Source organism: Glycine max, chromosome 7 (genome assembly GCF_000004515.6).
Source record: "Glycine max cultivar Williams 82 chromosome 7, Glycine_max_v4.0, whole genome shotgun sequence".
Taxonomy (NCBI): domain Eukaryota; kingdom Viridiplantae; phylum Streptophyta; class Magnoliopsida; order Fabales; family Fabaceae; genus Glycine; species Glycine max.
In genome coordinates, this window is record NC_038243.2 from 43,355,448 (window position 1) to 43,372,349 (window position 16,902).

Sequence of the window (16,902 nt, forward strand, 5' to 3'; positions counted from 1 at the left end):
CAGCATCTTGAAAGTGCCTCTTGGTAATGTAACTCTAATTAGTTTTGAAGAGTGACAATACCCACATAAAAATCATAATCCAAACGTGGGATCATGTTGCAAAACTTTGGTATGACAATCCTATTTTGATTTTTTTTTCACTGCATGTTTTACATTAGTTTTACCATTTCATTCGGCTTGAAAAAAAATAGAGACAAAATATCATCATTATATTGGAGTGTGGGAGGCAGCGAGGGTCCATGTATGTGTATATATGGGATTTATATTCAGGGTGGAACTTATCTTTTGGAAGGGTCTTGGTGTCCTTAATTTTCTGATATTCTCTGTTATTGCGGGACAGAGTAGTTAGCACTTATCATAATATGGGATTTATATTGCGTGACTCTCTCGTTACGAACGTGGCATGTCTCATGCTAATTTTGATTGTAATAATATCCTTTTATATATTAGTCAATCACCGCGTTATACAGCAATAGTCATTGTAACTCTCTTGGTTTTGGATCAACCGAGAGAACAGGGCAAACTTGTTCAGTGATTCTCTGCCAGAATAGAGGAAAACGTTACATGCTTGCTCAGAGGATACAAAATTGGGCAAACATCTAAATGACCGGCACAGAACTTTGTTTACACAAGATCATTAGCAATTTTCTAAGTTACAACCAAAGGCACCATCTGCTCATACATTTGTTTTAAGAATGCTGAAATGACTTAAGGACTTTAAATCCAACAAACACGCAAGAAAGGCACACACGATTAACTGCATATCAAGCTTAGTAGAAATCAACTTCTTGAAATGCACATAATAAGAGCCGCACCAAAACCAAAGCCATATATAATGCTAAACCAGAAAACCTATTAAGAATTTAACTGATGTAACATTTTAATAGCTGATTCCTTAAAATATGGACTTTTTTGTATGACATCCTCCAAAACTATTAGTAAGTAAAGTGTAGAATTTTTAGCCTGCTAAAATGGGTAGAGTAATTTCTGCTTCTCTTGGCTACTTCATATTCATGCCAGTAAATTGATTAGAGGAGTAACTTTATATTGATAATATATGTCTTTGTTAGGCCTCCAGTTACCCACGTATACACCAGGAAGAAGAATCACATGAGCAAGGAGAGAGGGAACAGTGATGAGCAAGAAAAAGATAGGATTATTTGTAATAAAAGAATATTAAAGTCTGAATGAGTAGGAATGAACAGAATAATAAGATAAGGGAGTTTGTCATTTGGGGTTAGTTAAATGTAGAGGAGAAGGCTAAGGAAAAGGGGACTGAGAGAGTAAGAGGTATTGATTTGGAAAGGAGATTGCAGTCCCTCGAAGTGCTGCTTATCCACTATTTTCGTTCTATCCTGTTACCAATTCCTTGTGATGATCTACTTCTTCCTTTGTTTACCAAATAACAGTGGGATTGAGGGGATTTCTGTTATAAATTCAATAAGATATCAGTTCCTATGCGTTCTTATTACTTCGTCTCCAAAATTGTTCATCAAAGAAATGATAATTTATGCATTAATCAAGACATATAAAAATTAACACCTTTAGTTTGGCATGGAAGCCAAGATTGATAATATTGACTTCACAACATCTTGTCATATAGCTTAGACTAAATTGAACACCATTAACAGTAACGTTATTTCCAGTTTATATCAATAGTGTCAGCTATCAACTGATTGTCCCAATTTAAAACTTGGCTACACTTCATACTAGCAATGCAATAAATTCACTATTGAGGCTAAGCTAAAATACCTGGGAAAGAGTATAAGGATACAAATTGCAAACAATAACGCATTATAACATCATGATGAAATAATCATAAAACAAAATATATAATGACGAAACATTCTGTGTATTACCTTTATTCATGCTTTATTATGACAGAAGAATTCATAAATTATTATACAAGGTGAGTATAAAGAAAATAGTAAAGGATTAGAAAATATTCCACAACCTAATTCTTCACGTTTGCTATCATCAGTTATCTTTTTCGGCTTTCTTGCTGTCATAAGGGAGTGAAAGTAGAGACTCTGTGTACACAGCCACCTGCAATCGATATTGACTGAAACAGGGTGAAGACTCTGAGAGGAGTGCAACTTGAATCTCTTTATACACAGCCAGAAACGATCAACAACCACGAGTATCACCGTATAGCCATGATACGATGAAAGTCCGACGATGAAATCCAACGAGAGGTCCTCCCAAGGCCGGTATGGAACAGGGAGAAGACATAATAACCCAACTATCTTCTTTGTTTCGTACTTCGTAACCTGACATTCCACGCAGTTGGCCACAAATTGGTTAACATCATCCCTGAGACCAGGCCAATAGAAATTTTCCGTTATGTGAGCTAAGGTCTTGGCAACCCCTATGTGTCCTCCAGTGGGCATGGCATGGTACTCCGTGAGTAAGGTGGAAATTATCGGAAGTCCCCATGGCAACCAAATACGACCTCTGTTCAGAACAAGGTCATGTGTAATGGAAAATTCAGGGTGTTTGGCGGGGCAATCGCGAACATTTTGATGTTGGTGTTGATACTCAGGGTGGCTGTCAAGTTGACGGCGAAGTTCTTCCATGAAAGTTAAGCACGGTACTGACAGAATCATGAACATTGATGGGTCTTGTTCTGGCAATCTTGACAGGGCATCAGCCGCCTGGTTATGTATGCTGGAACGATACTGGATATGATAATCATACCCCATTAGACGCGCCAAATACATGTGTTGTTTCGGGGTTTGAATTACCTGGGTCAACAGATCCTTGAGACTACGGTGATCAGTAATAATGGTGAAACAGAGGGCAAGGAGGTACTAACGCCACTTCTTTACCGCCGTCGTAATCACGAACAATTCCCGGACACACATGGATGCACGAAGAAGCTTCGAGCTGAAGGGTTTGCTGAAGAAGGCAATGGGATGTCCCTATTGAGATAGGACTATGCCCATTCCTACTCCCGACGCATTCGTCTCCACGGTGAAGGGTAACTGAAAGTCAAGTAAGGCCAGGACAGGTGCCGTGGATAAGGCCTATTTAAGTTCTTCAAAGGTTGTTTGAGCTTGAGGTGTCCACTGAAATGGTTCAATGGTGGTGACCTTCACCAAGGGAGCCGCAATGGTAGCATAACCTCAGATGAACCGGTGATAAAACCCTGCAAGATCCAGGAAGCTTCTCAGGGCTCTGATAGACCGAGGAATTGGCCACTGATGGATAGTTGCTACTTTCGAAGCTACTGGTTCCACCCCTTTTCGAGACACAAGATGGCCAAGGTACTCCACCTGAGATTGGGCAAACAAACATTTAGATAATTTCAAAACAAATTGGTTCTCGAGTAACACCTGAAATGTTGTCTCCAAGTGGCACAAATAATCCTCAAAGGAATCGCTATATATGAGGATATCGTCGAAGAAGACGATGATGAAGTGGAGGAGATAAGGCCGAAAGATCATCTTCGTGGTCGCCTGGAATGATGACGGCGCATTACACAACCCAAATGGCATTACTTTGAATTCATAATGTCCATGGTGTGTCTTGAAGGCCGTTTTGGGAATATCGGAAACATGCATTCGAATTTGATGGTACCCTTGCAACAAGTCCAACTTTGAAAAGCACCTAGCGCCTCCCAATTCATCCAAGAGTTCATCAATTGTGGGAATGGGGAACCTATCCTTGACTGTGAGTGCATTCAAGGCTCGGTAGTCTTCTTCACTAGTAGTACCGGCGAGGAGAATGGACTCGTACTGGGTTGGATAAGACCCTTCTGTAGCATGGACTCCACCTGAAGCTCAATCTCATGCTTCTGGTAGTGGGGATATCAATAAGGACGCACGTTGACCGGTGTTGACAGCGGTAGGAGATGAATGTGGTGGTCAGTGTCCCTTGTCGGCAGTAGGATTTGAGGATTCTGGAACAGGGAGCCAAACTTAGTGAGTAAAGCTTGGAGTTCCGGATGAGAATCTCTGGTAGCGAGGAAGAAGCTTCATCAGAGATCATCGTAATGTGAAAGCAGGGTGCATTGCCTTGTTTACGTCATAATCAACAAAATTGTGGCGACGTAAGCAACCCCAAATTAGCATCATTATCTCCCTGTAATTCTACTAAGCGCCCCTCATGGAAGAACTACATGCTTAGAGTGTTATAATCAGTGAGAACCGGGCCTAATGACTTGAGCCATCAGACACCCAAAACTACATTGGCACCTGCTATCGGTAGGACATAGAGGTCCACTGTGAATGGAGTAGTTTGAATGTCGATGGTGACAGCCTCGCAGAAGCAATTGCACTCCAGTTGTTGTCCATTGCCAACCATGACCCTTAGAGGTGTTGTTTTCCAACAAGGCAATCCCAGTTGAGTGACGAGTTGTTGTTGGATGAAGTTGTGGGTACTCCCACTATCCACCAGAAGGATCACCGAGTAACCGGTGATCGTTCCCACTAAACGGAGCGTTTTTGACGCTAAGTGGCCTGCTAATGAATTGAGGCTTATTTGGGCCGGGCACGAGTCAGGCCCATCGGGCGGGTCAGGAATCGAGTCATTGGGGCCTATATGAGATATCGTTGGGTCTTCGTCTTCCGCGATTAAGAGAAAAACCCAAGAGGCATAACGATGACCTCTATGACACTTCTCATCACAATTGAAGCAGAGCCCACGCTCGCGGCATGAGGCTATCTCTTCTGGCGTCAAGCACTTCAAGGTCGGGGGTGGTGGCGGCCGCGGAGGTGAAGGGAGAAGTGGTGGTAATGGTGTTGCGTGAGGAGGACTCAGTGAGATAGGTTGGGGAGCCCGTGACTGCAACGGCTAGCGATGGTCAAGGATTTTCTCTTCTTGAAGTCGCGCAAGGCTAGCATCTTGGACCAGGGTCAAAGGCTGGTGAGCCTGGACCTCCCTGTGAATTTCCGGTGTCAAACCGGAGACGAAGCAGCTCAGAAGGAAAGGGACTGGAAGACCGACAATCCAGTTGGCCAAGTCCTCGAACTTCGATAGGTATTGTCCCACATTTCCCCTTTGAGTGAGTTTGAATAAAGGATGTGGATGATGTAAGGGAAGTGGCACAGGAGGAGGCGAGAGCAGAGGGGAGACATGATGGAGGAGTTCATCGATTTTCAAGGTCATGGAATGCATGGATTCGCCCAAGCAGAGTTGTTGGTTGGTGAGACGAACCAGAGCATTCTCAAGCCGATCCGAGGTTCCTAAAGCTTTGCCGGAATCGGCCATGAGGACAACGAGAGCACCAAATGATAGGCCTTGTTATGCTCAACTGGCTTCGAGGGCCAGAACCTCCAGAAATGCAAGGAAGAAGAAGAAGGAAGATAAAGGTAATTGTGAATTTTCATTGACTTGCTTGTTATTTACATAGCTATATTTATAGTGTTTCCTAGTAACAAAATTGTGCTGATGTGTGCCTAGGAATATTACACTAACAGAATTTGTTAGGCTTGTCCCCTGTGGGTAGACAAGCACCAACAAGCAGATTACGCTACTAGCTTTGTCCATTTCCTCAAAAGTAGTGGTTGAGGTAAGATGGCTTTGTGATCTTTCTCTTGGGCTTTTCTTCTACTTGCACCTTCGTTTTTGGCTTTGTGACTGCTGTTCCTGTTGTTGTGTTTGCTGCCTCTGCTTCCGTATCAGTTAGCACTAACAGCTGAGCAAGCGTGGCAGAACACTTTAACCACCAAGTAGTCATCTGTTGATGGGTCATACCAAAAACCATAGAGAAATGTCAAAAACATGACATTCTTACTGGGAGCAATTATAGGTGGGTAAGCTAGTTGTCCGTGGAAACCTGTGGATGGATTTCACACCCAGAGACTTTGACAGCACTCCAAGAGCACAAGGCCCCGACAGGAACCTCGGATTCGAACATCATAAGGTTTGGGTGGCAAAAAGTTGAGCTTTAATGCAACAGAAGCAGAATCATCGTAAAGAGATGCATTGAAGTCTATGGATCGGATTTCAGGAGCTGAAGGCTCAAAGAACACAAGTCTCTCTGTGCCTTCGGCTGCACGTTCAAAATGTGATAGTGAAAAGTGCTAATCAGAGATAAGGGAAAGCCACTTACACACACATTTGAAGCGGACAAGAGATTTCACCGGCAACCTCAACAAGATTTCATTGATCAGTTCCTGTGATAGATGCACTGTCTTTTTTGTTCTGCGTCTGTATGTCTTCATTTTAGGACACTTGATGATAATATAGCATAACTCAGATACATATATAGACAACTAAAAGACGCGATCACCATTGTTCCTTCTATAGTACTCTTCTTATGCTTCTTCATTGTTGAGTACTCTTTCTGTCTTCTGACTTGCTGCATCCAGTAATGGACGGTAATATTTTAATAATAATTCTTGTCTTTATTTTTAAATTCTTGGATATAATATTTTCAAAAATCATTTGTAATTATATTAAATCACGTCATTTTCGTATATTAAGTACTTACTTTTTTAATTTATATTTTTTTTCCAAATATTGTTTCTTAAATTGAATTTTAATTTTAAGTCTTAATATGTTACATCAAATTTGATTATTGTGTAACATTACGCAGATAAATACAAAGGATGAAATCAATTTCAGTATCTAGTACTCTTCGGTGGGATGAAACGAAAACTTTTGTAAACATTATTACTTGCCACTTAGTTTGTAAACATTTTGTTTGGTTCTGAAAATACTCTTATAAGTTTGACACCGTAAAGTGAATTACCATTTCTATTAAAATAGTCATTGGCTCATTGCAAATAATTTCCAATCATTATAAAATTTAGGCTAATTATAATAATTAATTAATTTTATATTTATTTTATATCCTTTTATACACATACAAAATAACCAATGATTTTTTTTTTTGCAGAATCACAAGAACTCAATTCTTACAAGTAAAGTGAGGCTGTGATAGTAGAACAGCGATTGAAAGGCTAATACCATTATAATCATGCAGAGTTACTTTATAATCCAGGAAAAAAGAAAAGAAAAATCAAGAACCAATTGAAATTTGGAACCCATGGCAGAAAAAGGCATGTAGGATCTTGGAAAGCATTGAGTAAAATTTCTGACATGCCTTGCAGAACTTCCTATAGTAGCCAGGAAAGTCTGAAGATCCAATCATATACTCAGGATTCTTAGTGCATTCTCTAAGGGAAGCCCGTCTCTCACAGCTTACATGATGATCAGAAGAGTCCCCTCCAATTCCCACAATATTATCAAACGAGCTATATGTATCCACTTTGTTGCATAGAGTTAAGAATTTAGTTGTTGTAACATGTTAATAGCTGATTCTTTAAAATATGAACCTTTCTGGGTGAAATGTTCCAAAACTACTCGAATGAACCAAAAGTATTTTATGAATTTGGAGGAATAAAAGAAATAACTTTTAATTTAGGAAACTAAAACAAGAAAACTCATATATTTGAAAGAATAAAAAAATGTTTGAGCCTTGTAAATATTTTTGATTGACATTAAAAAAAACAGTATAAATTAGATCAATAATATTAACAAATTCTATTTAGTAGTGATTTTAAATCACCACAAAACACATATTTCCTAACATCATCGGTTTAATTTAGACAAGATCAAAATAAATCAGTTTTAAAAATATTTAAAGAATCAAATTGAACCCAAAAAAATTAGAAAACTAAACAGAACCTAAACAATAAATTTGTGGACAAAAAACTAATTTAGCTTATATTCTAATTTTTAAACATAAAAATAGTCATTGCAAATAATTTCTAATTATCATAAAAAATTGAGATAATAATAAATTAATTTGTATTTGTTATATCGTTTTATACATAGAAGATAAGTATAAGCAATGAAAGAAAAAAGCAGAATCCCCCGAGAAGGTCTCAATTCTTCCACTTGAAGTGGGGTTGTGATAGTAGAACCCTGATTGGAACCATTATAATAATGCAGAATTACTTTACAGTCCGGGAAAAAAAATCAAGAACTAGTTGAAATTTGAAACCCGAGGCAGAGATGGCTTGTAGTATCTAGGAAAGCATTCAGTAAAATTTCTAACACGCCTTGCAGCTTTTCCTACAATAGCCGGGAATGTCTGAAGATCCAATCATATACTCAGGATTTTTAGTGCATTCTCCAAGTGAAGCCCATCTCTCACAGCTTACATGATTATCAGAACAATCACCTCCAGCTCCCACAGTCTTATCAAACGAGTCTACATGAATCCACTTTGTTGCGGACCATTTCTCACCTTCGATAACAGGGCATCCAGCATGGAGACTGCTAGTGTCTGGGGTAGCATTTGTGTGAAGACTGAAGAAAAGAAGTGCGTCCCCTCTACGTGGTTTCACTACGCAAATGCAATGCCAGGTAAGATGAAGAGAACAACTACTTGCACAAATTGAACGGTAGAAAATGTGACATGAAAGTACATTACAGAGGAAAACCCATAAATGTAAAATTACTGATCCAGTTGCTCACCTGCTATTCCTTTCTTGGCACATTCAGAAAGATCACTGCTTGTTTCAGCACCTCTGCGACGTGGAGGTTCCTGTAAGCAAAACGAAAATTCAGAAGCAAAATTAGATATTGGTAATAAAAGATAGACACAGAACAATAAACTAGAGAAGAAGATCTTGAGAATATCATATGGACAAAAGATTGTATCTCATCCATCATTCTAAAAACCAAAAACGAATATGTGCAGTGCCAGTGTGCATAATATGTACTTCTACATGTATAGCTAAATCATATACTCCCTGTCGAGTATCCAGCCAAGGCTTCCCTTATTCAAACACACAAGTTTTATCTCCAAATTTTCTGTTCAGTTTCTAAAGCTTCCACTATTTGGGGTCAGAAATAGCATAATATATCAGCATACAGTCAAAATATGAGAAAAATTTATACCGATTATGATCTCAGGCAAGAAACTTTGGTGCACGGAAAAATAGAATCATTCATTATTTCTGATAAATTCAACTGGCACAATATAATATAACGGCACTAATGCTTTGTTTGGTAGGAGGGAGATAGGGTGGATGGGGAGAGAAATAGAGGGGAAATTGTGTGGGACCCACATCTCCTACACTATACTTTAATTAAAAAATCTCCCTTGTATTTGCATCCTCTCTATTTCCATCATCTCTGCCAAACAGAGCATAAATGAACCCAGCTGGACACTGTGGACATTCAATGAAGAAAAATACATATTGACAAACTATCACAAGATTTTACAAAGATACACTTCATTTTCTGAGAAAGACATGCATCAATTACTACTGATTTACTGTACAAACCTCTGCAGAAGGGAAGACAGTTTCACCGCCTTTGGCTACATCAGTGAGATACATGAGAACAGTCGCGATGCGATGTCCACCCCGAGCAATGTTAACTTTATCAGTGAAGTAATCATAATGCGGGTCATATTTCTGGCCATGCTCATATCTCAATACTTGTATATCTTCCCCATTTTCTGAAATTGAATCACAAAATATAACGAGGACACTGATTAGTGCTAGTTCATACATATATAGCACCTCTGCGTGTTTATAACAAGAATGTAGACCATTTTCATCATTTAACTAGTCATACAGATTCACGTTCACTTTTTTCTAGAGTTCCAATTTCCAAGCTTTGCAGGAGACAGTGACTATATATATATGTGTGTGTATAATTTGGAGGGAGATACTATTGATTCAGAAATCAAGGGTATATTTCTCTTCTGATCCTGAAATAATGCATCACTTTCAATATGGGTCACCTATTTTAATTTTCTTAATTAAATCATAACAGATTTTTTTTTCTTTTTTTACCAGTTCATTGAATATTGCCAACTTAATCATTCAGATGAACAACTGAGTTACTGAGCGTAGTCATGATTACTTGATTACTATAGAGCAATCTACTTTTTATCTATTACTTCCTTTTTATTAACAAACTTCCTTTTAAAGCCAAGGAAGGCAATTACAGGAACAGCAAGCGATGATCACAGAAAATCGTGAAATTTATTTTCATATATTGTGACACATGATCATGAGAAATCAAACATTATAGAACTAGAGAAAGCTAATAAACACCAAGTATAATGAATGTCTACCCATCTATAAGTGCAAGTAATAAAATAAACCACGCATTTAGCATTGAAAAAAAAATCTGGATTAGGAGGAACCGAGGAAAGAAAACATTAGTCCATACCAACTTTACAAGCATAGCATGCAAAATTTTCAATTTTTCATGATGATTTTCTATATACGGAGTAGTACCTTTTGGAAGAAAGGTCCATGACGAAATCTTGTCCTCAATACCAGCAACAATAGGATCCTATAGATTAAAAAAAGCTCAATAAAAGAAATAATGAAGATTGAACAATTCATTCTATGCATCAAACAAACAGACAGAGAGAGAGAGAGAGAGAGAGAGAGAGAGAGAGACCTTGTTCTTGGAAATGAACATTCCAGAGCTTGTTCGAACATCACTTAGCTGGCTCTCTCCAGAGAGATTATCCGCTACGGCAGATCTCTTAAGCTCCGATTTCGCCTAAACCAACAAGCGAAAGTTAAGTTGCTTAACAGAAGAATTAAGAGCGCACAGAGATAGAGATGAATGAATACTCACTAGAGAGATCAAGTGGTCGCATTCCAAATCCGTGAGGAAACCTTCATAAACGAAAGCTCTGCATATATAATATGGATTTGAAGGTTTATAAAGGTAAAACATGGAATCGAGGGAAAAAGAGAGAAAGAGAAGAGAGGTTACCTTGGCTTCCAGGAAATCTGTTTGACCTTGGAAGGGTTGATGACGGAGCTAGCGGAACCCGCGTAAGAGCTCCACACATGATCGCATTTCGAGATCAGCAGAAGGAATAGTAGAAACCAAACCCTATTCATTTCCGGTTCCGATTGGAACTTGAATTTTCCCGGAAAATTATTTCTCTCTTCTCTTTCTTTATATTTTCATTCAGTCCAAATCCAGGTTGCCGAGCGGGAGGGTGGTTTTGTTTTCTTGCTTTTATGTGGAACCAGGTTGCTTCACTGTATATGTTCAATCATTGTCAAATTAATTTTTGGGTAATCACATTATTCTTTTCTTTTGATCCGGTGTCCCTTAATCCCATACGAGGATATTAATCACATTCACAATGTGTGATTATCAGTCTCTTACTAATTCAAGAACAAATTTTACGTAAAATAATAATTGAATATGAATTTTTTCATTAAATAAATTATTTTTACTCATATAAATATAACAAAATCTTACTGCATCAAGTTTTTTGAGTAATCATATTGGTAAGTATCAAAATATCTATTGTTTTAATAAACTAGGTTAATAACATATAAAAATGTCCTTATTTTGCTGGATTTTCACCTGTAAGAGTCAACAAAGGTTTTTAAGCGATGTTTAGGCCAGAAAAAGAATTTTCCGTTTCAAAAAAGTAAATTAAAAACCATACTTTTCTATTTGGTAAGATAAATATAAAAATAAATTGTAAAGTAAAAAAAGTATTTAAACCCAAAATAAATTCCAACGTAAAAAAACCCAAAATAAATTAATAAGTAAAAACAGATCGATCCGAGACCTATCCCACCGTACTGTTAACCCATTAAAAAATGAGTTAGGTTATCTCGAGAATGGATTGAAAATAATACACACCTTATTTTAAGGTCTATTGACATTTTTTTTTTTTTGACGTTGGAGGTGCATTGACATGTTAACTGGCTAAAAAATTAAAATAATATCAATTAAACTAAAAAGACATAAACTACGGAACAAATTAAAAGTAGACAAAAACTAAGTCCTAACGTAACTAACCTCCTACGCATAATTTAAGTCAAGAAAAAAAAAATCCTGCCCATAATGTTAATGTAAATAATTTTTAAGTCATTTCTTTTCACACGTATGCTTCTAACTTTGTATACGTTGGGATAAAATGAGGTTGGTTATGAAGTAATATTTCCTTTATCGATAAGACTTGTAGCTGTTGGGTAAAGAAGAGATTGGGGGGAAAAGGAAAAAAGAAAGGAGAATAATGCATTACCCCATGCTCAGCATTGAATATTAAAACTAGAGTATGCAGTATGCACCCCATCCCTACTGCAAGGAAACCAACGACAACCTTGTTAGTCCTGCCAAGACTGTCCGATTTTCATGTTCAAAAAATTATTGTATTAGACAATAATTAACGTGATAATATGGTATACATAGGAGAGAAAAAAACGAGTTGCTATAAGGAGACACGATAGTATCCGTTATTACTAATTTGGAATAAAACTTCTCCTAAGCACAGTGTCAATGGACATTGCGATTAATCAATCCCTCAAATATAGTGTACAGATCCTTGTTTTCAGGCCCAAAAATTTTATCAGCTTTCCGCAGCGTCTCCTGTAATTTTACGCACACAGATATGTATCAATTAACCTTTTTTTGGTGAATTATATGTATCAATTAACTGAAACGTGAGGGAGGAGAGAACTGAGAAGACAGGAGGAAGTACCTCTTTTGTTTGTTTATGGGAATTCAATTCTTTAACATTTGCCAAGAATGCACCAAATTGCTCATAAGACAAACGGTTCCTAACAATAACAAACAGGAGATAAAATAGAGGATTCAACTATTTAGCTCAAAAGTTGATATTTTTCCATAATTTTCAAAGACCCCTCACCTAACTTGGCGAAAAAACTCTTTCCCATCCACCCGTGTTCGTCCTACAACACCCAGTAAGAAAATATAAAATTAGGGAAAAAGCTGTGATCAAATGAAAACATTATTTATAGGGCTGCAATGTTGAAAAATATTAATTAAGCATCTCATTCTTCGAATACATGCAAGATCCAAGAATATCTACAGAGCGACCTAATTAAAACATCTCTAAATACAATGTATTTGCACAAGTGCGACAGCAGAAGAGTTGGAAAAACTCACCAGTTTGTGATCCTGTTCCTGCATCAGAGCTTGATATTGAACCATGGGTTAAGGACATTGAGGAAAACACTGAAGACCTGTCATCATGCATGCCTCTTGTGGTTGAAAAGGAAATTGAATGTCGCCGTGGAGATACAGGTTTGGATGTTCTCGTAGGTGATACTGATGCCGACAGAATAGGAGGGGAACCAGGAGGAGTTATCCGAGGGGTGGAACCTTGAGATGCTAAGAGGAGATTCTGCGATACTCTAGGTCTTATGGCTGCAATAATGGAATAGAAAAAGAATACAAGAAAGGTCAGGGTATATATGCAAAATTATAGTTCACTTTTCAGCAATATCAAAACAGAAGCCATGCTGTATGGTCTTTGTGAATGCAAAGTGAAATGCGTGTATATCCATTTCATTATAAGTTATAGTAATTACCATCAGATTCCTGATCATCAGCAAATGAATTTCCTGTTGAAGAAGATATAGCCGGTGGCAATGAAGCTTCGTTATCTGCAATAATATTAAAATTGCTCAAAAGAGGAAATGAGAAAAGTGCTGCTGAAGGACCTCAACTGTGAGGGTGTTATGTGCAAAAGCAGGAGGGAGAGAACTATGAAAGGTGAAAGCTACAATGCGTACTAAAAATAGAAAGGTTTCCTTCCATTCATCTCCCTTTGACCCTATCACTCTCTCTCCCCTCTTCCAAATAGAACCTGAATTGTTTCCATTGGTGTTCTGTCCATCAAATTTAAATAATTTATAGAGATCAGATTGATTAAAATCATCAAATGGTTTACTTACAGCTTATGCATTGGATTGTCGGCCAACATTAATGACAGAACCAGACTAACAACATCATAAGCCATTTCCACTCTTTATTGATCCTCTCATTTTCTTTAGCAGCCTGACAATAATGTATTGTCCAAATAGAGAAAGACACAAACAACTCCTATGCAAGATTTGTGACCCCCTGCGTAGGAAATGTTGTACAGGAAAATCTGTATTGTTTTACCTCCAAACGTGGCATTATCATGGTCACCAAGGAAAGGGAGAGGATCCAAATCGTAGTAGTTAATCGATAACCATTGCCATTATTAAGAATTTAAACTTTAAACCACAGGAAACACAATATGTGCCAGTGCAGACATCCAAATAATAAGATACTGACTACATATTCAAAGGATAAAAGTGTTGTATTTATTCATATTTCAGTCTCTATGGCCAGCAGTTTTCTGAAGTGCATGCCAATTTCTTTTATATAGTCCTCACGATAAGGAAATGAGCTTGCAAGAATCTGAAGTTGCTACATTGCCAGTAAGTCTATACTGCCAAGTAGAAGTAAAACTCAGCATTCTAAAACTCATTTCATGAATAAAATAAATTAAACAAACGGCTGATAAGAATTAAGAAAATGCAATTTACATAGTGCACCAAGAATCAACAGAAGTGCAATGTTGTAGAGGTAGATAGCATACAAGTTGAAAGTACCTCCAATCTGCGACGTGGAAGTCAAACTTGCTTGACTCTGTATTTTAGCAACAGTGTCTGGAGTTCCTCCCTGTGCATAACATTAGTAAAAGCCAAATGTTCCATAATTAAATACCCTTAGAAAAAAAAAGCATAAGGTAGTATTATCATAAACAATTCATATATGGCAACGGGCAATGGCTATAATTCAGTACGATATGATGAAGCCATTGAATAGGTCAAATCAGTCCATGAAATTGAAACTAAAAAGTTAACCAGCACAGAACTTACAGAATTATCATCATCCTCCTGAAGTGATTGCATAAGCGTCTTTCTGAAAACCTCCAACTGCATACATGTATACATTTACACACACCAAGTAAGTCCAAAATAATTCAATTTAACAATCCCGTCCCCACTTTCATCTAAAAAATGGGGTTGTAATCGAAATTGAGTATTTAGAAGAACTGAATTCCATTACAATGCACCTTGGAGACATCTCGATTGAGCTTTTTGACGGTGTCGGAAAGCGAAGCATTCTCCTGGAGCAAGCTCTCCTATAACCTCAACCACCAAAATACTATATTACAAATAACAGAAAGAGAAAGTGTGTGTGAGAGAGAGAGTGAAAATTGGTTAGAACCTTATCCTGTTCGGTTTGGAAGAGTGTGGCGGCGATTTGGGAGAGGGAAGCGTCGAGGGAGTCGAGCTGAGATTGAAGGTCGGCGATGAGGTTGTCTTTGTCGGCGATCTGGGCGCGAAGTGAGGATAGGTCTGATTCGAGGGTGTTGACACGTGTCGATAGAGCAATGGAAGTGATCTTGCGAGCCACATCGAGCTGCTGGAAGGGATCGGACGGTAGCACTTGCACCACCTCCTCGGGAAGATCAAAGTTCAAGTTCGTAGCACTACCACCCGATTCGCCCGCCATAGCGCGTTACCCAATACAAGTAGTACCTCCTCTTTCTGTTTTAATAATTATTATATGGTATTAGTACTTAGTACTCATTTTTCTTTTTGTTTATTTTTATCTATGGAACAACAACGCAGAGGGATGGGGTGTTCTATACTTCTATATAGTTTGTATTCTTTAATTTGATGCCAAAATATGTGTGGCTTTCATAGGTTCGAGGATGGACAGGATAGGATTCGGAGAAGAGACAAAGGAGATTACTGATTTGTTGGTTTACTACGTCTGTCACCTCTGACACAAAATAATAATGAAAATATGGAATGCGATGACAAAAGAATAAAAGGAATAAAAAAAATATAGGAAGAAAATAAAATGAAAATAAGATGAAAAATAAATTGATTGTAAGTTTTCTTTCATAAACTTCCGCGTGTCTAGATAATAGTAGTATTAAATTCATTTTCTGCTTCATTTACCTATTATTTTGATTTTTTTTTAAATAGTATTAGTGATTTTTCAATTATATTCATGTTAAAAAGGTGAAAAATAATAACATAAAACGTGTTAAAATAATAAATAAAAAAGAAAGATGGTATATATTATTTTTTTATGATAAGAAAGATGGTATATTTAAAAATTATGAATCATTTTAGTATAAACAATGAGGTTAATCATTTTTTACTCTATTTGCTATAACTTGAATGGTATGTTTAGACGATAACACAAATAGTGATATTTTTTCATTTGGTTAAAAAAGAAAGAAAGTTGAGTTTAAAAATAATTTTTATTATTATTATTATTCAATATAAATTTTAACCCTTCTCATTTTTTATTTTTCTTTCAGCTAAACAAAAGAGTGGATAAATTGTAATAAAAAAGAATGGAGAAAAAATTACTCTAAATCCAAGAATCCAGTTATAAGTGATTTTCATCTTCTCCTGCTTCTATATTTACTTAAAACACCCATAAAGGAGAAAAAAAAAACACATATAATTCATGAATTAAAAAAATACTAATTATTAAATTTCACAAATTATATGTGTCTTTCTCTCTTCTAGTGAAAAATAAATATTTGTCTTTCTTCCTACTACAATTGGATCACCTACATAGTAAGCACCCCAAATTTGCATGGCATGCGTCTTAACATTTTGAGGTGGGCTGGGCTAAAGTTTTGATAGGCATCATGAAGCCTAACCTATCTATTTAATGCATACTTTGATCTAAAAGAACTATTTAATACATATTAAAATACACGCATATATATATGTGTCAATTTTGATTTTATCACCTGAAAATTTAGCCCGGAAAAAATCTATTTCTCTTAGTGTATCTTAGAGTCCATTTCTTCATGCATTCAACTTGCTGATATGGTTAAATAATCGTTATAGTTCAATGCATGACAAATATCTAAAATGATGTTATGTGTTTACTTCAAAAACCATGACACAAATGATAATTAGTGAATACTCCTACTACCATAACTTTAAGGTAAGTATTTGGGGAAAAAAAAACTCAATGAATTAGTATCATGGTAGCTAGTTTGCTCTAGGCTTTCTTAGCAAGTGTATGTGGTGTGAAACCAACTAGATTCTTACATATTATGGGGGAAATTTTGCAAGTGTATGTGGTCTCTATCCATCTACATTATTTCATATAAGGCCATTATTT

General features: G+C 37.0%; 2 protein-coding genes across 2 annotated transcripts; both read right to left on the minus strand.

The window, feature by feature from the left end:
* Positions 1-7,705: 7,705 nt before the first annotated feature.
* On the minus strand, positions 7,706-10,930 carry LOC100796794 (prolyl 4-hydroxylase subunit alpha-1-like). Its single transcript, NM_001255434.2, is given in 7 exon segments — positions 7,706-8,299; positions 8,431-8,500; positions 9,246-9,421; positions 10,212-10,269; positions 10,381-10,485; positions 10,564-10,621; positions 10,705-10,930. Coding segments are annotated over 7 exon segments (894 nt in total). The 5' UTR covers positions 10,836-10,930; the 3' UTR covers positions 7,706-8,003.
* A 1,158-nt stretch (positions 10,931-12,088) lies between these two features.
* Positions 12,089-15,437, minus strand: LOC100818464 (uncharacterized protein At4g15545). Its single transcript, XM_006583985.4, has 9 exons — positions 14,968-15,437; positions 14,813-14,881; positions 14,616-14,672; positions 14,346-14,415; positions 13,293-13,367; positions 12,868-13,128; positions 12,608-12,650; positions 12,440-12,518; positions 12,089-12,327 (listed from the first exon to the last, which is right to left on the minus strand). Exons 1-9 carry the CDS (start codon positions 15,253-15,255, stop codon positions 12,235-12,237), a joined length of 1,035 nt encoding a protein of 344 aa, XP_006584048.1. The 5' UTR covers positions 15,256-15,437; the 3' UTR covers positions 12,089-12,234.
* Between the last annotated feature and the right edge of the window lie 1,465 nt (positions 15,438-16,902).

What these genes read in the sequence shown, in the direction of transcription:
- LOC100818464 (XM_006583985.4), bottom strand. Translation starts at nt 15,255, where the DNA reads ATGGCGGGCGAATCGGGTGGTAGTGCTACGAACTTGAACTTTGATCTT. An exon ending in TCCAAACCGAACAGGATAAG is followed by an intron (nt 14,882 to 14,967) that starts GTTCTAACCAAT and finishes TTGAGGTTATAG; the next exon opens with GAGAGCTTGCTCCAGGAGAA. An exon ending in GAGTTTTTTCGCCAAGTTAG is followed by an intron (nt 12,519 to 12,607) that starts GTGAGGGGTCTT and finishes TGTTATTGTTAG; the next exon opens with GAACCGTTTGTCTTATGAGC.